Source organism: Asterias amurensis, chromosome 5 (genome assembly GCF_032118995.1).
Source record: "Asterias amurensis chromosome 5, ASM3211899v1".
NCBI classification, from domain to species: Eukaryota; Metazoa; Echinodermata; class Asteroidea; order Forcipulatida; family Asteriidae; genus Asterias; species Asterias amurensis.
Window position 1 is genome coordinate 16,960,389 of NC_092652.1, and position 21,505 is coordinate 16,981,893.

Here is a 21,505-nt window from a genome sequence, read left to right on the forward strand (position 1 = left end):
TTTAAGATTACGTAGCCATGACTGCTAGTACTATTAGGTTGGTCTTTGTACAAAAAGTTTGACAAATTTATTTTCAAGGCTAAAATTTCATGCTTGATGACTGTAAATGATGACAAAAATGTCATAGAATACCGTGTATATTTAGGTAAACATCCTTATGGCTCCTAGTACTGTATACATGTACTACTCTAATAGGTTGGCCTCTGTACAAAAAGTTTATTTTCAAGGTTAAATTTTCATGCCTGAGTGATGACTGTAAATGATTAAAAAAATGTCATAGAATACTGTACTTTTTTGACAATAATAAGAATGTGCCCAGACAGTCATTACAAACATTCATCAGCCATCCATGCTTGGCTTGCGTGCCAGCCACCCCACCCCCCCCCCCCCACTCCCTTTACCAAAAAGTTTATTCTCAAGGTTAAATTTTCATGCCTGATGACTGTAATTGATGAAAAAAATGTCATAGAATACTGTTCTTATTTTACAATTAGGGATGTGCCCAGACAGTCATTACAAACATTGATCAGCCATGCCTGGCTGGCCGGCCGGCCAGCACCCCCCCCCCCCCCCCCCTCTAGGAAGCCTGCATCAGAAATCTGGACACTCGATGGATAGTTAGGGATCTAATAGACCCTGATTACTACACATCAGCCAGCTATCATTCTGGAAAGATGGTGGTGCCATTTGAGTTTTGCTATTGAGTGCCTGGCATTTTGAATCAATCATAAGAAATGCCTGATTAACTTCTGGAGATTGTGGCATCTTCCAAGGTCTTAAATCATTGTCACAAAGTAGCACCTCTCGACCTATTTGAACGTTTTCATCTGAAAACAAGATTAAACGCAAACTGTTAAAGCAGATACATGTGTATATTCAATAAGAAAAAGCATGTAAAAGTATGTCTTTGGTTTTTGGACTCTACTTTCATTACAGTATAGATTATTGTGAGTAGACACACATAGTCAGCTGAGTGAAAGTTTCATGCCAAATTAGATTGCCTTCTTTTATTTTTTATTTTTTGGTGAACAATATCTGACATGGTCTACACACATTATGGATTTCAAAAAATGGGAAATTTTTATCAGAAAATACAGAAAAATGAAAATAAAAATGTCCAGATCGCCAGATGTAGGCCCTACAGGTACACTATTGAAACAGCAAACGTGTGCATTACATGTAGGTATTTAATGGCTCCATGATTACAACTGACCCAGGGTTATTCAGCACCCAAGGCAGTGATGAAAAAACTAAGAAAAGAAAATTCCTAATAACTTTATTGGTGGATATGGGAAACGTGCCGAGTGTGGGTTTGAAGTTTCACGCTTTGGTTGGCCCAACCACAGAGACTCAAAGAGATGGCGTGGGAATTCATATCATTGTGTTTGTGACATGACTCAAGAATGAGGCTTTAATGCCCGGTATATGCTAGCGCTACTGTAAACACTGTTACACCCCAATTGAAATGTTACAGGCTCTATAACCAGTGTTTTGTCAATCAAAATGCCTTACAAAATAGTTTTGGTTCCTTTTTCCTCCTCTAAACAAACTGAATTTGTGATTCTTTTCAGAGGTTTGCTGCACTTTTTTTCTCTGCAAACATGAAATACAGACAGATACAAACACAATGTGAAGTACATGTACAGTATGTCATTCACAGTCCATGTGAACGTGTACATTTTATGTAAGCTAATAAGATTTTTACTGCTACAGTAAGCACGCAAATTTGCTTACCGTTAAAGCAGCGCTATGAAATTGGGCCCTGGTCAATAAAAGTAATCTCAGATGTGTACTGCAAGAATGTTAAACATTCCGTATTCATCCTTGCTGAGTTATTAACGTGTCGTTGTTACCCTAATTACGATACCTTCATTACACAGGCACGCGCACATGTATACATTGCCATCTAATTACAATTGTAATTACACATTAAGGTGCTTTAATTAGCGGTGCAACCCTACACCCACAATTTGTTATCACAAAGCACACTGGAATAATTGTCTTTTAATTTCAAATTGCAATCAGTACATTAGACTAGGTACACAATTGTATTGAGATATTGTAACTTGCACATTTGCAAAGTGCATATCTAGCCGTAATACTAAAGGTATAGGATTTGAAGAGCTGTCAAAATAATCGCAGCCCATGTTAATGTTTTTAAGTGATCATCCATTAATTACAAGAAGTAACAAAGCTGTGAAAATTTGGGCTCAATTTATCGTTTGAGTTAGGGAACAAAAAAAGTGAAAAACAATTGCATAATTGTTAGCATGTAAACACATTGACCTTAAATTCGGTTGTTATAACCAAAATCAGCTGTTATTTGATAGGTTTTCAGATACAGTCATTCTCAACATGACTTCATTTTAAAGGGGGGAATATTTCACTGGATAAAATGGTTAGTAGTATATGTATGAATTTCATTCATAACCGGTAAGCTCTTTCACTAAGATAAAAACAATGATGGTTTTTATCCTTTTTTTTTTTTTTTTTTTTTTAATCAATCACTGAAACATTTTTATTTCCATACTTTATACATACATCAAAATAAACAACTTGGTTTTACAGAGACTGAAACTGTATTAAAAAATACCTCAGACAGTTTCGCTATTCCTATTGGTGGAGAGCGCGTCACGTGGAGGTGTTTAAAAGGTTGATACAGACCAGCTGGACTGTGTTTATAACCAGTTAGTCTTAGTGCAAGACGCTTCTTGTTACGGGCGATGCGGGCGCTGTCGGTGAGTTGGCCGCGCTGTGTGTGCGAAGAAAACGAGAATGTCTTGCACCAAGGCTATACGGGCACGAACGAATACGGAAACTGTCGGAAATAGGCGTCTCAGTCATAACAGTGCAACACACAGTCGTACAGAGCTCAAGCACGTCGGAAACGGATAAGTTTTAAACAGTTTCTTACTTTATGTCACAATTCAGCGGCATTTTTAAATAAATAAACCAATTTATTATTATATATTTATCACGTCTTTTAACCAAAAAGGCATTTATAAATGGGAATAAAAGAGTAGTGACTCGTTCTTAAACGGTCGTTTAAAACCTTGCAGGGTCATTGCCGTGCGATAAAGGCCCTCGTCTTCGGCTCGGGCCTTTATCACATGGCAACGACCTTGCCTGTTTTAAACGGCTGTTAAGGAACTAGTCGCTACTCTTTTATTCCCTTATATTTAAAGCAAAGGCTTGTTTGCTGGGATGCCTTGTACAAAGCAAAACAAAGATGGAAGGTATTTATAAAATATAACAATGAAATAATAAAACAATTCATATTTTACAACAGATCATACACAATCAAAACAACACGGGTAAACAAGCGCAAAAAAAAAAGAATCCTCACCAATCTCTTACTTTTATAACCTCTATACTTTTCCCACAATTGAACAAAGTAACTCAATGCACTTTTCCCAATGCATTTAATTCACATGGAACAGAAGTCCAAAGGGGAAGTGACTGAATCCCTAAGCAGAGTAAACACACTTTGCACCTGCGATATCATATCACCCTAAATGTTAAATTAAGTACGCACTCAAAATAACCACGAAATAAGAGCACTTTGTACAACTTTTTCTTCTTCTCCTACTTCGTCCAATACCTCCCCACATGGGCGGAGAATCATGGTGTGATGTATTTATGAGCATAGGTTTCTGAGGTTAGTGTGGAGAGCCGTCTTGTGCCTGCCTGCATTATATAATTCACAGTGGGGGAGTCTGGTCTCTAGACCTTGGGATCAGGAATGTACTCTTTGAGTCCCGTACAGCAGGGGTCCCAGATTTATTATCATTGTCTGGGACTAGATCTACAAAATGCATTATTGTAAGGTGTGAAGCATGCATAAATTGAGGGAAACGATTAGTTCAAGCCTTTATGCCTCATTTTTGAAAGGGCAAGGGCACCAAGGCATTTTCTCCTTACTAAAGCCATTGGACCCTTTCGGTAAACAGTGTTGTCCAAGGCCCACACTTTGTGTACCACAACTTCTATATCAAATAACAAACCTGTGAAAATTTAGGCTCAATCGGTCATCGGAGTTGGGAGAAAACAACGGAAAAACCCACCCTTGTTTCCGCGCGTTTCGCCGTGTCATGACATGTGTTTCAAATAAATCCGTAATTCTCGTTAACGAGAATTTATATTGTTTTGCTGTTTTCTCAAAAAGTAAAGCATTTCATGGAATAATATTTCAAGAGAAGTCTTTCACCATTGCCTTCTGTAAACCCTGTAAGTTATTTGTAAATCTGTGAACTTTTTTTTTTTTTCTGAACCGAAAGGGTCCAATGGCTTTAAAAGGTACTCTATGAGGAGATTTTATAACTTCTTGTGGAGCATTTCAAGGGGCACCAAGGTGTAAGGGGGCATTGAGGCAATCACCTTTCGTTGAACAAGAAGTCTGTGTGTATAGTATGCACTCTCTGGGTGTTCACTTTGATGAACAAATGAGTCCAAATTGATTTGATACTAACGATGAGTCAAAATTAATTTCAATCAATTGATGAGTCAAAAATCTCATAAAACAATGAATGAGTCAAAAGTACCTTGTGTGTGTCCAATGCTTTGTCCAACAGGTCCGTTTCACACTTGATGAACGTAAAATTGATTTATTTTGAAATTATATTATATTCAGGGGGCCGGGTAGACTTATCCAGTGAAAGAGTACAGTTAAAGGGTCATGTAACTTTTGTAGGACAAAAAACACAATGTCCATTAGATTTACGTAAGAATAAAAACAGTACATGCCTGGTGCTTTGTTCTTGAAAGGGCACCAAGGTGTTTTCTCCTTTGTAAAGGGCACTTCTATGCTCGAACAAATTACTAGGAACGTTTTAAAGGCAGTGGACACTATTGGTAATTAATCAAAATAATTATTAGCATAAAACCTTACTTGTTATTGAGAAATGGGGAGAGGTTGATAGTATAAAACATTCTGAGAAACGGCTCCCTCTGAAGTGACGTAGTTTTCGAGAAAGAAGTATTTTTCCACAAATTTGATTTTGAGACCTCAAGTTTAGAATTTGAGGTCTCGAAATCAAGCATCTGAAAGCACACAACTTTGTGTGACAAGGATGTTTTTTTTCTTTCATTATTATCTTGCAACTTCGATGACCGAAATTTTCACAGGTTTGTTATTTTATGCATATGTTGAGATACAACAAGTGAGACGACTGATCTTAGACAATTACTAATAGTGTCCAATGTCTTTAAGGGGCACCATGGGGCACCAAGGCAATGACTAGGGACAATGGAGGCACTTGCCCTTGATGCCTCCGTAAAGCATCAGGCCTGAGAGTAACGGTAAATACAAAACTAATAAAGTTATAGCCCATCCCCCTGACAAGAAAACACATAAATAAACAAATAAACAAATAAATAAACAAATAATACTAAAAATAATAATAATAACATAAAATAACTATAGTATGAGATAAAAATACATAAATAAATAAATAAACAAATAAATAAACAACTTATTAAACAAATAATATTAATAATAATAACATAAAATAACTATAGTGTATCAGTTTCTATGTAGCACCAATAATAATGAATAAACCCATTAAAACCAAAGGCAACTCTGATAAATTCCAAAAATACTACTGTTTGGGGAAATATTGAGTTAGAATTGGCTATTGTACAAATATGTACAAATATTTTTAAGACCGTTTTGTTACACTGCTAGCTAGGGGCATTACATTTTTAAGTAGGCGGGGCTTTATTTTGATTCAAAATGTGTTTGGTAATAGCGCCATGGTTTAAGCGTCTAGAGAAAGCAAAGTAGCACAGAAATATATGACCTTCACATTTCCTTTTACAATGACTGTCCATTAGCAATTCAAATGACGTGTAACAATGAAATCCAAATTGCCTTTTGCTGAACGGCTATGCGCTCATGTATTGTATAGATCAAACAGATCAGAGAGAAATATCTTTTTACTTAATCGTGTGTCCTGTGGGCATGGCTGTGAACTGTCAAAGGCGTCTGGATAGGAAATGGTGGTCTACATTGTACATGTACATGTCTAGATCCAATGTAACAATTTCTTTGTTTTGTGGGGGGGGGGGGAATAATTTTGTCTAGCGATAATTTATAGCATTTTGTTTTGTACACACTGAATGCTAATTTTGAGTCGCAAATTTGTGATTTCTGAATAACAACTGACACATTTTTGTTCACTGGACACAATGTTTATGGTACATTACATTGTGCAAAGAAGACTGTTTATTTTAGGGGCCATAAGGTTTGATGGTCCAATCGTTACAAAAAAGGGCCTTTGGACGCCCACAGGTTAAAAGTTTAACAAATATTTTTTCCTGTGAAAACTAAAAACACAGTTGATTCATATTGCTATGAACTTCAGTGTAAAAATCGCATATCCCAATATGGCTGTCGTAAAAACTCAAAACTGTGAAGTATGTGAAACTGCCTAGTGATAATTAGTATAATTTACAAAATTAGATTGTTTACTTGAAACTTAAGAAAAGTGTTGATGTCAGTGATAACATCCAAAATGTGTAAAAACAACGATTTACAAAAATGTAAAAAAAAATTAAAGAAGTTCCTCTTTGTGAAAACGTTGTGTAGGAACTAAATAAGAGTACATGGAGCTATAAAAATGATAGCTCTCCATGATGTGAAGCAAACAGTCTGTCATCCAGGTACCCTGATCACAGCAGTCCAGAAACCATCAATAACAAATGAGCCATCACAAACTAAATATCCCCATCTGACATTAAGGGATCACCCTCTACATACTTGCAGGGTGCGGGCGGGGTGTGCGGGGGAGTTCAAGATGATAAAAGTAAACACGGGGCTTGCTTGGAAGTAGGCAAGAGGGGCTTGTAATCGCAGAGTGATCTACCGTAGACTAGGAGTCAGTTATCAAGGTTGCCAGAGCTGTAGAGCTAGATTCAAGTTACTATGTAAACTGGCTAGAATGGTGGTTACATGTAAGGCATCCACTGTAAGATTTCTTATAGTTGTGGGTCGACTGCCACTAGAGAATTCCAATGAAAACGTGTACAGGGTTTAATATTCATACATTTGTGAAGGCAGATTTTCATTTCATTTAGTAAAGGGCATTTACTAAGGGCACTGCCTTGGTGCCCCTGGAACATACAAAACTAAAAGTATGTACATGTATTAAAGATTTGACCCCAAAATTTTGATTTAAAATTCAATACACTAGGTATTTTGATGGGGGGTCGAGAAAGTTACAAGCTTTCATTTGAGCCATTGCTCGAAAAAGTCCGCCAATTATTAGTAGTAGTTAAATAAAGTGCTCAAAATTAGTTTTTGTCGGGATCCCGACAATATATCACGTGACCAATTCTTATGTGTTTTATAAAAAAGTTTTAAATTTTTGTCATGGTTCCTGAACATTAAAAGTAAACTTTTGTCATTAGAGCGGGCGATCCTCTTTGAAATACCATTCACTCAAAAAAATCAATTTTTTAATGTTTAGGGCCAAAAATCTGACATAGCATCTTTAATAACATTGTGCCTTTCTGAGTGATATGAAGGAAGTGCGCTCTAGGACAGTTTGGTGTTTAGAGTTACGTTGTACATTATACAGCCCTGCTTATTATTGTGTATTGTATGTGGACGAATGTTGCAATCATTGATACAGAGCCACTACATGTATCATCTTTTTTGATTAATAATTAAAAACAAGCTTTGCTTGGATTAGATATTGTGCATATTGCATTGTGTTCTTTACTTAGTAACAATGTTTCATTGTTTACACCTATTTCTTTCCTCATGGTTACTATAAAACTAAATGTATATATACATGTCAAGAGCACACTGTACGAATGCACAATATCTAAATAAAAAAATTGTGTAGGAATGTTGTTGGCCCCCATTACACCGTCTACACACCTTAGCACAAACTGTACATTATGGGTGCGTTCGTTAAGCTCCCCTGGGTCGACCCCCGTGTGTGGCGGTTTTTTTTCCAGGACGAACATGGGTCATTATCTGCACACGTTCGTCCTGGAAAAATAAAACGCCACACACCGGGGCTGACCCAGGGGAGCTAAACGAACGCACCCTATAAACAGCATTGAGTGACTCTGTGGAAAGGTTCTGCCTTCTCTCCATTGTCAGTGGGCCCACCTCAGACCCTCTATTTTCTATGTAAACATGCTCTTTAACAAGTTTTCCCAATGCTTCCCCTCTACCTGTCAGTAAAGGTTCACTCCCTATGTGAGTGTCACTTTGTCAACAGGGTCAGAGGTCACGATCTTTGACCCGCTCTTTGGTTCATGTTACAGTTTCACCTTGGACTCTTTCAGAAAAGAATAATGCCAGCAGACAGCGCTCTCACTCTCTCACTCTCCCCTGTGTTGCATTCAACCTTAAGGGCATCCAGGGTTAACAAATACCTAAGGATTTCTGAACTTGAAGTGTGGGTTTTGTGTATTATTATTATTGGCGAAGAAAAGGAAACTGCTAAAAGTGAAACCTTGTTATTGAAGGTCAAATGATTGGACGGCTGCGCAGGGTACCAAGATAAGTATTAAAGAAAATGTAACTATTTCTTACTGCAGACCTGAAATGTCATGGAGGCTATGGAGGCCATGGTCTCTGTTGCCCTGGTCTTGGCCTTGGTGCCCCTTCAAATGTTTCCCATAGACTTTCAGGTTTGTTTTTTTTCCATTGGAAGTACCCTCTGCAAAATGAAAATGGCCTAGCCCTCTCAAAGATGAAATGGCAGGCCTGTTACTGTTTGTTCAAAAAAAATATTTGGAACGCCCCGGATTGCACAAAATACAGTGTAAGCACCAAAACAAAAACAATCTGAGAACCTTGTTTATAAAATTTCAAACTTCAAAAACATTGGTATAAGAATGCCCCACAGTTTTGACAAATCCTGGGTAGATCCATGCTCCACTGCACTAACTAGTGAACAACTTCCTCTCTGCCAAATCGGAAGCAATAAAAGGAACTAGACAAACACAATTGATTATTTTTATCCCAATTGAGATAAAAAAAAACTCTTGATATAGTTCATAAACATACATGTAGTACATGTAGAAAGCAGATATTTGGTGGGAAATCCACAAGACCTACGTAAGAGCTTGTTGGTTAAATGTACGGCAGCCCATTTCACAAATCGCTAAAATCGATCCTGTCTCGAGTTAGGACGAATAACTCGTCCTAACTTAGGATGGGTTCAATGCGTCCTATGTATTTTGATACGGAACTGAACCCGTCGTAAGTCCTAAGATTAATCCTAAGTTAAGAAGAGTTTGGTGAAATCGACGGCAGAATCTTAGTATGGTCGCAGGAAAGTTACAGTTTGTAATTGTTCCTCCCCTGTGTAGTCTTCTGCACACTTTTATTTTATCAGTCGCACATCGACAAGATAACGAAATGTACATCTAGTGTACAACTTGTACACATTCTCATCAATTCAATTCATCACAGATCAATACATTGTTTGATAAGTCCTTGATAAGTTATTGTTGGAGAAGGGGGGGGTCACAAAGTTGTCAGCATGAGAGACGATTCAAACCTGCCTTTTGTCCAGAGTCAGTCTCCTGAACGCAAAGGGATCAAAACCTGGGCCAGAATTGAAGTGGTCTCAACATGTTCAGTTTGACTGTGTTCGATCAGAAGGCACAAATTGCAGACATTCCAATCTGATTGTTATTGTTGTGAAATCAATGGATGTGTCCTGGAAGGTGTTGCTGCGTTTGAATGGGGTGCTATATCATGTACACTATAATTATTATTCAGGTTTATTTATTCACTGCACTGGCAGCCAAGCAGGCCAAAAAGTAAATTTACAAGTAAAAAATAGTCCATATATTATGTTATAAAAAATACATAAAAGTAATTGTTTTAAAAATTGCAAGAAAAACCACAAAAGAAAAGAAAAAAGCTTGAACTGACACTGGCAGTCAAGCAGTCCAAAAGTACACAGTACAGGTAAAACTGGTTCATATAGGAAAAAATTATGCATATACCATTATACATGTACATCTAGGTTTAGATATTTTGGTCCTAAATGTATTATTGAGGAAAGACAAGAATTTTCCTTAAAAAAAGGCGGATACTTCTGCAACTAATAGAAGTCTTATGTTGATTTAAAATACTAAATCTGAGGTCTCTCAATCAAATTCGCGGAAAATTACTTCCTTTTCAAAAACTACGTCACTTCAGAAGGAGCGGTTTCTCACAATGTTTTATACTATCAACCTCATCCCATTACTCGTTACTAAGTAAGGTTTTATGCTATTGATTATTTTGAGTGTCCACTGCCTTTATTTTGAGTGTCCACTGCCTTTAAAGGCAGTGGACACTATTGGTAATTACTCAAAATAATTATTAGCATAAAACCTCACTTGGTAGTTACGTCTAATGGGGAGAGGCTGATAGTACAAAACATTGTGAGAAACGGCTCCCTCTGAAGTGATGTAGTTTTCGAGAAAGAAGTAATTTTCCACGAATTTGATTTCGAGACCTCAGATTTAGAATTTGAAATCACGAAATCAAGCATCTGAAAGCACACCACTTTGTGTGACCAGGGTGTATTTTTCTTTCATTATTATCTTGCAACTTTGACGACAAATTGAGCTCAAATTTTCACAGGTTTGTTATTTTATGCATAAATGACACCAAAGAGAGTCTTTAAAGAGAGAGAGAGAGAGAGGGGCGAACTCTCAGCATGCAGCTGCAAAGCCTTACATGTACGTCTTCCGTAATCGCATCGCAATGGCTGGTCATTGCTCTTGGGTGACTCATACACACATACTGTACTCTCTCACTCTCTCACTCTTCCCGAAACAGCAAGACATCACCCTGTGAATGTTCAGCTTTGGCCTTGGCGGCTGGTGACTGGTGAGGCCCCTGGAGTCGGCCATGTATTTGTAAACAAAAATCTATACTCTATCTCTCTGCTTTGCTTGGTTTGGTACGAGGGATTAAATATGTAGATCTGAGTTATTGCAATTACATCATAGCTACATCTGCATCATGTTACCATGTTTGATCTGTTTGCTCAGATGAACATGATATGTGGATGGGTATGTGTGTACTTGTATTGTAACTTGTTCCGCCATGGGTGGTTGTGCATAACATTGTATGTATGTATGCAGCACTGTATCATGTATCATAGTCTTCTTAAATGTAGCTTACATTTGTCTCTTCTTGTTAAATTACTGTCTTGACTATTGTTTGTCCTGATCTGCATTAAGTACATGAGTTTTGGCAAGATGTTTCTACTTTTGGCACGGACAAGATAGAGAGTCATTATAAGTTGGTCAAGCGAGTGACTCTATAGTCTCCCAGGGTAGGTGTACATGTACATGTACATGTATGTACATCAGTAAAGGGTGCAAGTGTTTAATGTAACTGTAAGTGGCGTACTTAATTGTATTTCCAAAACAGACAAAAACATAATTAAATACATTGTAAATAGGAACTTTGAAATCAATGCCATTAGGTTTTATGACCATAGCCAGGCTAGAGATTTAATTGAAGTCGGTTACTCTGTCAGAGCTGAGCAGTCACCTGTGCCTGATTCTGCTGAAAGTTTCCCAAAAGAATAAACCAATCTTTCCAAGTTCAGGAGAACAATTTTGGCAATCTTGCTATCTACACAATGTATGGAAACTTTGTCCCTATTATGTTGAATGTAATTCTGGCAAAAAAAATCTCCCTGGTTGTACAAAATATCCCTGATTGCATGATATAAATATTGGCAGCCCCCACCCTTTTGTTGGCTGTATTGTTCATGTATTAAATTGTACATATTTTGGTAAAAAAAGAAGAACCTATATCCCTTTTATAACAAAATAGCATTTTTCATTTTAAGAATGAACACTCATAAAGCCACGACAAAAGATGGAACTTGAATAATAAATACACTGTATTAATCTCACACATGGCTACATGTGGTTTGGTACTTATTCCAGCAGCCAACATTGATAACTTCCTCCTGGTTATGATGGTTATTGAACAGCTTCCAGGAAATCGTACCTCAGGAAATTGTTTGTCAGCTTTCAATATCTCGGTCTCAGTTAAGTGCATCAAATACACATGTCCCTACTCAGTATGTACTTACCATGGCAAAATACCATGTGAAGTTTGACAAATTTGGTTTGACTGCATCAAAAAAGTTGTGGTACATTGGCATTGGTGCTTCCTGATTTCCATTTTGTGAAAGCCCAGAAATAAATTGTAAAAGTTTACTGTGTACATGTTCATGTACATAGGTCAGATCTTGTACTCAATAAATTTTACTTATTTTTTTTGTACATGGACCAAATATGCCTGGCAAGGTCAAGCTGTATTGTGTTGAGTGTCCCAGGTGCCAATGGACCCTAGTGGTAAACAGTGGGTTGACCTCAGTTGACCTTGTGGATGGTTGATCAGTGATGACCTCACTGGCCCATCCTAGTCCTATAATATAACAGATGCTTTGCAGTGTACCATGATGTGTGGGGTACTACAGGGGTTTGTAGTTAATGGTCTGAAACTTGAAAAAGAGACTTCCTGTTTGGCTTTCGCCAACATCAATAGATGAGCCGCACAGACCAGCTCCATCATGGAGATGCTGCTTTCCAATCATGAACATGTAAATTGTATCCGATTGTTGGTTGAATTGCTCTGTGGTTAAATCTGCAGAGAAAAAACCCTCAGGCTCGTCAATGCCTGCGTACATGTATACGTACATTGTAATAGTGGCAAGTGGCAAATTGGTGACCCTATTATTTGGGGCAGATATGTACATGCACACTGTACCTGTTCAGTTGAAATTGTAAAACTTTGGTTTGTGGCTGTGGACTTTGTGTGCACTGTATTGTGTAAGTTTGTTAAAAACAATTTTAAAGATTAAAAAAATAATAATAATTGTGCGTACAAATGAGCTTTAGATTTGCGTGTTACATGTACTAATAGTCTGATTTCTAATTTGTTTTCCCCATGGAGAAATCTGAAAACATTTGAATAGCCTTAAAAGTCTAATGAAGCCTACACAATGCATGTAAGGTTTTATCCTACTTTTTGCCAATAACCAAATATCGTACCTTATTGGTCTGTTACGGCAGTCTTTTAAGGGTTTTGGTTCCTTTTGTAGATCAAGTTTTTGGCCATCACTTGAATCCCTACGCACTGTGTAACCTTTATCTGCTAAGCAATACTTTTCCTTGCTTAGCAAGTTTTTGTTGTTGAAATTGGGTCCTACATGTATGCAGTTTCTAGGTTTTTATTTTATTTTAAATACTACATTATTTTCTATAGATAATGCGCAAATAAAGAGCACTGCTGTACCATCTGTGTGTAACAAACATCAAGAGTCCATTTGTACTAATGATTATGCTTGTATTTTATCAGCAAAAAAGATAACCATGTGTAATGTAAATTGTAAAAAACTTGTACCGGCAATGTTTGTTGACAGATCAAACCCTGCACTCAGATCAGACATTTGATCGTTCTGTAGAGAGAGCTTTATCACAAACTTGTTTCCCTTCAGTGTTTGAAACAGAAAAACCAGTTCCCAATCAAGGGTTTGCCATTAACTTTTTCAGTGACTGACCAGCAGGACCAGTTACATGTAGCTCGCCATTAAACCAGTCCGCAAGCTTTTTCGCTTGTCAATATTTCTTATTTTTGAGGGATTTATTTCAACAATGAACTATAGCCAGCCTGACTACTTGGAGACGATTTTGACAGGTCCTCAACAGTGTTTTTGCTAGACCAATTTTAGTGGTGGGCTTTACATCCAGCAAGGATGAGCAGATCAACATTATTCATGTTTAGATATGGGGCCATCAAGTGCAAGCTGGGGGAAATCTGTGCTGGGCGGCAAAGTGTTTTTGTTTAGAGTGCTGGGTGAAAATGTTTAGTTCTGGGTAGGCCTGCCAAGCACCGCCTGCCATGGCTACAATGCTGGTCCTCGGGTGTTTTAACTGCCCTTTGGTTAGCGGACCACTGTTTGGAGGGAGACTGATGCTATCTACTCTACAGGAAGAGATTAGATGGACTGTAGTTCTCATAAGAACAATCTGTAACGACAAAGTACATATTATCAGATGATATCATCGTAGACTGAATGTATACCATTTGTTAAAATCTGACAGTTTTCTCTTGATTTGAATGACTCACAGGTACGCCCCGCCATGGAGGTCGATCCCGCCCACTGCCCCTGCTGTCATGAGGCGTACGATCACGACAAGAGTCGCAAGAGGAAGCTGACGGATGCTTGCGGACATTCACGCTGTTACGCTTGTATGTTTAGCATCGAGGCGTGCCCGATATGCGCGAACAAAGGTGAGTAAATGACGGCCAATAATGCCCAGTTTCTACGTCATTCCAGGGAACCTACTGGCCTGTATGCTTCGTTTTTGAAAGGGCAAGGGAACCAAGGCATTTTCTCTCTCGGTAAGGGTACCCTCTGAGGAAATTCTACTGGAGCATTTCAAGGGCACCAAGGCAATGACCCGGGGGCAGGGAGGCAATTGCCTTCGTTGCCTCGGTGAAGTATCAGGCCTGAGTTAACCTACATTTACTGATTGGGTTTGAAATTTGTATAAAGGTTTTTTTTTTCCCAATAATATTGAGTGTCCTGAAACTGGTCTATGTTTGTTCGCATCTCCCGAATACGATGAGAGCCATTTGTGTCAAAGTAAAGTCCCACAACTTTGATGTAAAAAACCATCTAGACGTGCTTGATAGGAATATTATGTATACACAATAAAATAAAAAAGTATTGATAAATGTTGTCCAGGGCATCATTCAGAGTCACCTCTTGAAGGTCCTAACAGCTGCTTTATCTCACAGCAACTCCCTCGTCAGGTAAATTGGAAAAAAATATGTTCTTCAAGAGCCAGAACACCCCCCCCCCATAAAAAATAACCTGACGAGCATCAAAAGAAACAAAAACAGCAACAACGTAAAAAGCTTGTGTGCACGCTCCAGCTTGCCCTAGGGTTACCTAATGTCATGTCTCCATGATCTCATCGAGCAACGGGTGATCGTACTTTATCCCCCCCCCCCATGCCCCTCCTTTACGACTGAAACAACCAGTAAGTGAGCATTGTTTAATGCGGGTTTTTTTTTCTACGGCTTGCTCACAAGAGTTCGACTGTTTCATCAGTCTGTGTGGACACACAGGATGAATCAGGTCTCGTTGAGTCTTCCCCTGAAGGAGGTGATTTGTCGACAGCTACAATGGCTAGTCAAACAAAAAATAATGGTCGGCATAGATGGCGGAGCGAAGATGAGAGCGATTCGCAGCTTTGAAGTCCGTGTAGTGATGATGAGTTGTCCGAATAAAAGGCCTTAAGTTACACCAATTCTACTGGGGAGGAGAGGGGGGGGAGACGACATGGCCTCCGATTCCCTGGTCTTTGCCCCCTTTGTGTCGTCCCTCGGAAATCTTTGCCTACAGGTATTAGATTATCTGGTGGCAGTGCACTTTTTTTTCAGGATCCAAAATTATAAAGCAATCAATCTTTTTAGGACGAGTAACACATTTGAATTAATCTTAATTGCCCCAGCAAAATGTGACGTTGCAAGTGCTTTGACAATAATATACAGTTTTTTTCTAAATGATTAAGCTATTCAGGGCTAATGGTTTTCTGCAAACTTCATTCTTGATCCTCGCATATCACCAACTGCCCCCTGATCAGAAGCAAATCCATAAATAAATAAAAATCCAAAACAAAATCATTAGCTTCATTAAATAAAACTTGCAATTCAATGTAAGGTCAATTTAATTTGTTTCAAGAAATTGAATTTATGATGAACCTTGTCTCACGAACGGCATTCTTCCTAGAACAAGAGCTGCTGATACCCTGATGTCAGTGTAACTCATTAAAGACAATGGACACTATTGGTAACTGTCTCGAAATCAAATCTGTGGAAAATTACTTCTCTCTCAAAAACTACGTCACTTCAGAGGGAGCCGTTTCTCACAATGTTTTATACTATCAACCTCTCCCATTACTCGTTACCAAGTGATGTTTTATGCTGATAATTATTTTGAGTAATTACCAGTAGTGTCCACTGCCTTTAAACCACGGAATAGCCCTCTTGAAGGTTGGTTGTGTCCCTAATGTAACCCCCCCCCCCCTTCCTAAAAAAATAATAATAAGATTCCATTCCAAATCTGTCAACATCCAAGAAGTGCTGCAGTAATCTCCTATATTATACCACCAAACATTTCAAAGTAAGATTGATCTCTTTATGATTGGTTCATCGCTTTTCAAGTATTTCCCGGTCAGTCATCTTGGGGTATTCTAACGTACTATTTGATGTCCCCAGAGCGCATTTCCTCACATCCCCCCCCCCCACATATCAGTTGTCCAACCCATGTGTGAAATGCAAAATAATTGTAACTAAATACAGCGGCGCTTCTGGAACAGAGCGGCACTACCGGAGAAGCCGCCTCCTCCTTCTCCGACGACATGCGGAAGATATCTTCATAAGCTCTTCTTCTTTTAACCATCTTACGATTCCTCAGAGAGCTCTTCCCCGCTGCCTCAATTATTGGAATAATTCATCACAAATATTAGAGGCTAGTTCACAATTTGTGTTTACCGGTGAAGTCGTTTCACCGAGATTGAAGGGGGGGGGGGGGGGTTGATGATGATCGGACACCATGACTCATGGATATTTCTCTAACCCCCTCAGGGTGGACTTCCGGCCCGTGGAACCTCTCTCTCTCTCTCTCTCTTTTTGTCTGTTTCCGTTCTTCTTTTTGATGATTTCTCTTCAGTCTAATTCCAGTCGTTATCATGGTATCAGTCAGACTGGTTAGATTGTGGAGGACCGGTTTCAGTAATTTAACGTCGGTTGCAGAGACGTGCTTTAAGGGGGGGTAGGGCAGATGCTATGTTGTACTCTTTTTTTTTTGCTGGCAGCCGTTTTTTCTCGGATGTTTAGTCAAGGATTTTTAAGGTGTGATTTTAGTGACAGCTAAATAGTAGATTTGGTGACAGTGTGATTTCCCATGCTGCTTGCAGGTTTTCTTGGAATTGATTTTTTACTATTTTGGGGAACTGGGGAATGGAGGGTTACAGCTCACACTTATTTTTTGATAAAACCCTTAAGTAGTTAAATATTCTTGTTAATGATAAGTAAAGTACTTTCTGGTTACAAAGCCCTAAAATTCATGTTAAGTCATGTAAGATGAGTTGTCAGTATCGCCATAGTAACTTTGTAATGTGACATAACACTTTGCTTAGCAATTAAGATTGATTTGCAGTTAAGATCAGTCTTGACGCTTTGTTGAAATCAAGCGCAAGATGCAATTGTTAGCAGCGCTTGTCTACAGTGTATACAGTTATTATTGAACGCAGGAATCGTTCTTACAATCCCAACAGTTAATAAATTGTTTGTAAGTTCATTACTCTAACTACGCGTGTCTGGTGTGTAATGAACCGGTTACATTGTCCAAACTACTGACCATATCTGTACAAAGTGTAAAGCTCCACCAGTTTGTAAATTTTCTGCAACCTGTAAATTATATCTGTAACACAATTCTAAAAAGTGCACTACTTGCTGTAAAAAGTACACATTTAACTCATTCAGGATGGCCTACTGGGCAAAATAGCTGAGTCATGCAACCATTGATCCTAATGTTTTCCAGTTAAACAGATTTTTTAAAAGCCTGTCGTCTCCCCCCCCCCCCCCAAAAAAAAAAAAAAAAAAAACTAAAAAAATATATACAGAAGAGAAAATAAATTGATCTCCAATGGGACTAATTCCTATTGACGAAGAGCATTAATAATCATTCGGACACTCAGAAAAATATATCGTTAACATTTACTAGCGGGGAGTAATTGCCCGATGGATTCCAACCCCTTTCCACCAACCCGTTGCTGAGTCATATTCTTTTAAGAGTAATTGATCACTCCGCTGTCTAAGTAGATCGGATGCAGAGTCGAAAAAAATGAGTGGAATTGCTCCAAATTAGGCATTGAGTTTCTTGGGGATTATCACATTTGGAAATAAGACACTTGCTGGGGAGGGGTGTGACGTTCTGTTTTTTTTTTCTTCAGTGTTTTTGTTTTTCAAAATAAGGTGAGGGTTGGGTTAAAGGGAAGGTACACATTTGGTTATTACTCAAAACAAATGTTAACTTAAAAACTGACTTGGTAATGAACATTGGAGATCTGTTGATTGTGTAAAACATTGTGAGAAACGGCTCCCTCTGAAGTAGCATAGACTTTGAGAAAGAGGTAATTTCTCACTAAAATAAAAAATAAAACTTCTAGCCAGAAGTCTTTTGTTCGTCTAAAAGTATACAAATTCGTCTACTAAGGATGTTTTTTCTCTCATCATTTTCTCGCAACTTTGATGACCAATTCAGCTCAAATTTTCACTGACTTGTTATTTTATGGTTATGATGGGATACACCAAGTGACAATAACCAAACGTGTACCTTCCCTTTAAACACCATGTGTAAATCTCTTTAGAGTAGTGTTCAGAACCGGTGCAGGTGTTGCAATGGGATGATCGTCTTCAGGAGAAACGTTGAAAACATTGAGTTATCAACCACTGGCTCTTTTCAGAACCAAAACCTTTTACTCAAAAGAGATTTTTACATGGTGTTACCGCAAACCTCACCTTATTATACTTCCACCATGCAAAGTTTTAAATCCTACTTAAGCCCAGTTCATACTTCCTGCGAATGCGAATGCAAAGCGAATATGATGTGAATTTGACGTCACAACCCTCCTTTCGCAGCGATATTCGCAAGTGAGTTGAGCAAAGTTGAACTGCTGCGAATTATTCGTTGCGAATTTGTGACGTCAACATTCGTATTGCATTCTCATTCGCAGGAAGTATGAACCGGGCTTTAGTGTGTCTGTTTGTTTGTTGGTTTGTCTGTTGTTTGTTAATTTGAAGAGTATGGGATCTTGAGGTCAGACTCCTCATGGGGTTAGGATGGATTAGCAAGGATTTTGGCAAAGGGCAAAGCAACATTAATTTTTTAGGACCGTATCGGTAAGATGAAATGTACCACCTTTTACACAATGTTTTTTTTTTTTTATTAAATGAAGGTGTTCTCTGGGTCATTTATCTGTCAAGCCTTTAAGCTACCAAGCCTGTTGGGAAACTCCTCCCCTGCACCACCCACCAGTAGCAAGCTCCCCTCCCCAGTAATTCAATTTGTAATGAGGGTCTTTTTGTTTAAGAGGTACTGCATGTCACGTAAAACCACCCAGCCTGTTTGGGACACCCCTCCCCTCCCCAGCCCACCACCAGCAAGCTCCCCAGTTGTTGTATTCTCACATTTATGTCTATCAGTGACAGTGTTATGTTTAACAAATGCCACTTTTGTTTGTCACATCGCTAATAAGTTTATGTTTTGAGTATTAATCCCAGTTAAATACTTCCTGGAATGCGAAGCAAATTTTGACGCAACAAATAATTTGCAGTAGTCCACGAAATGTGATGCCGAAATTCGCTTTGCATTTGCTGGAAGTATGAATTGGGTTTTATTTGTATAGTGCATCACTGTTTCATTAAAAGTTTGTTTTATACATCGCTAAATGTACATATTTGTTTGTCCAGAAAAAAGTTATTATTATGAAAAGCTACTTTTGTGGTGTGCAATGTAAAAGTAATGTGCAGTTGATTTGTTGATTTGTTTTTGTTTACTTGTTTTGTTGCTTTGTGTATAGAGTCTAACCTTGAGAATGGAGAGAAGGAAGTTGCTAGGACGCAGCGTGGCAACAAACCACCCACCCCGCCCCCTAAGCCTAAAAACAGAACGTCGAGAGGCTCTATGCATGCTACCTCACCCATATCCCCCATCTCCCCTCAAGGTAAAGTATGCTTGCAAATTCAAACACACCCACTCTTCATCCTCTTTTCCAGCAGCTCGGCCCTTCCATGGCCCCATTTCATAGCGCTGCTTAACGGTAAGCACCCTTTCGTGCTTACTGTAGCAGAAGAATTTGCTAGGGTGCTAGCATATTTCACAGGTTAGCAGAAAAATTAGGCGGCCATATTGCACGTTCACCATGGATTTGCATTGTGACGTCATGTATTTTCGTGCACACCAGAAAGTTAGCATGTCCTTTCGTGTGCTTACGGTTAGCAGCGCTATGAAATGGAAATCGCACAGTAAGCACAAAACCCGCCGCTAAGCAGCGCTATGAAATTGGGCCCATGGCAAAACAGCCCAACTCATAAATTTGGGTTTCTCATAAAAGGATAAATTCTGGGTAAATTGATTGCATTTTTTCCATTTCGAAGTCTTCAGGGATTACTGTGCATGGTTTTGAAATGTAATGTGCTATCTCAGACTCTTTTTACATTTTCCTCTCATTTTAAAGCCATTGGACCCTTTCGGTAAACAGTATTGTCCAAGGCCCACACTTTGTGTATCATAACTTCTATATAAAATAACAAACCTGTGAAAATTTAGGCTCAATCGGTCATCAGAGTCGGGAGAAAATAACGGGAAAACCCACCCTTGTATCCGCATGTTTCACTGTGTCATGACAATTCTCGATATCGAGAATTGCTACTGTTTTACTGTTTTCTCAAAAAGTAAAGCATTAATATTTCAAGAGAAGTCTTTTACCACTACCTTCTGTAAACCCTGTAAGTTATTTGTAAATCTGTGAACTTTTTTTCTGTACCAAAAGGGTCCAATGGCTTTAACTGCAAAACAGCTTATAGGTTAAATCTCTGTACTTGTTTTTTCCCAAATGTCATCTTTCGAGTTAGGCCGTTTTTATGTCACGGAAGGGTTGTGCACCATTTGAAGCCATTGCATATGAGTTGTGTATTGTGTTTACTGTCTATCAAAAAGTTGATTCAATTGATACAATACATGCCATGTAAACTTTTTCTTGATAACTAGTTTGAAAAGATTTCATAATTCTGCATCCTTTTCTCAGAACAAGAAGCATTGATTAATGTTAACACATACATTTGTCCAGTCACACGTAACCCAATAAAAACACTAGACCCCACAATTAATAATAGCGCAGGCTGGCAATAACTGTTTGTTGTGTGCACGAATGCGGTTTGACAATCGGGCGGCCACCCTTCGTTTTTTTCTTTCCCCGGCAGAGAAATTGTTTCCTTTCAATATTTCCTGTCCAAACATAATCACACTGGCAGGCTGTTTATTTTAGACTTGTGTCTCATGTGGGATGATGTAAGGTGATTTACATGCATGGTATTATGCATGACCCCCAGTGGCATGAGTTTAAAGGGGAGACATCAACTGCATAACCTGATTTGTCAGCCACATTGTTAGCTTGACTTTGCTCAAGTACGATGTATGGGAGATTAGTACAAAAGTACATTTAACTAAAGAAAACTCTGTGGTTAAATTTTGAAGAAGGAAAATATGTTATTTTTTTCAGGATCACACACTTTCGAAAGCGCTTTTTAGTAGTACTAAATGAACTACGCACCTAGTGTTTACACTATAAATATTGCTTTTCAAAATTGTATTGCAAAAGCAAAAAAAAAATAACCGCAAAAACTTTTCAGTCAAATTGTTAGTTGGACTTTTCTCAAGGA

The 21,505-nt window shown here is 38.4% G+C and overlaps 1 protein-coding gene across 1 annotated transcript in view; it reads left to right on the forward strand.

Annotated features, from left to right (window-relative positions):
- LOC139937774 (uncharacterized) overlaps window positions 1-21,505 on the forward strand; it is a 96,285-nt gene that overhangs the window by 14,059 nt on the left and 60,721 nt on the right. Inside the window, 2 exon segments of the mRNA XM_071933079.1 lie at window positions 14,119-14,281; window positions 19,645-19,788. Coding sequence (XP_071789180.1) covers window positions 14,131-14,281; window positions 19,645-19,788 — 295 coding nt within the window. The 5' untranslated portion in view covers window positions 14,119-14,130.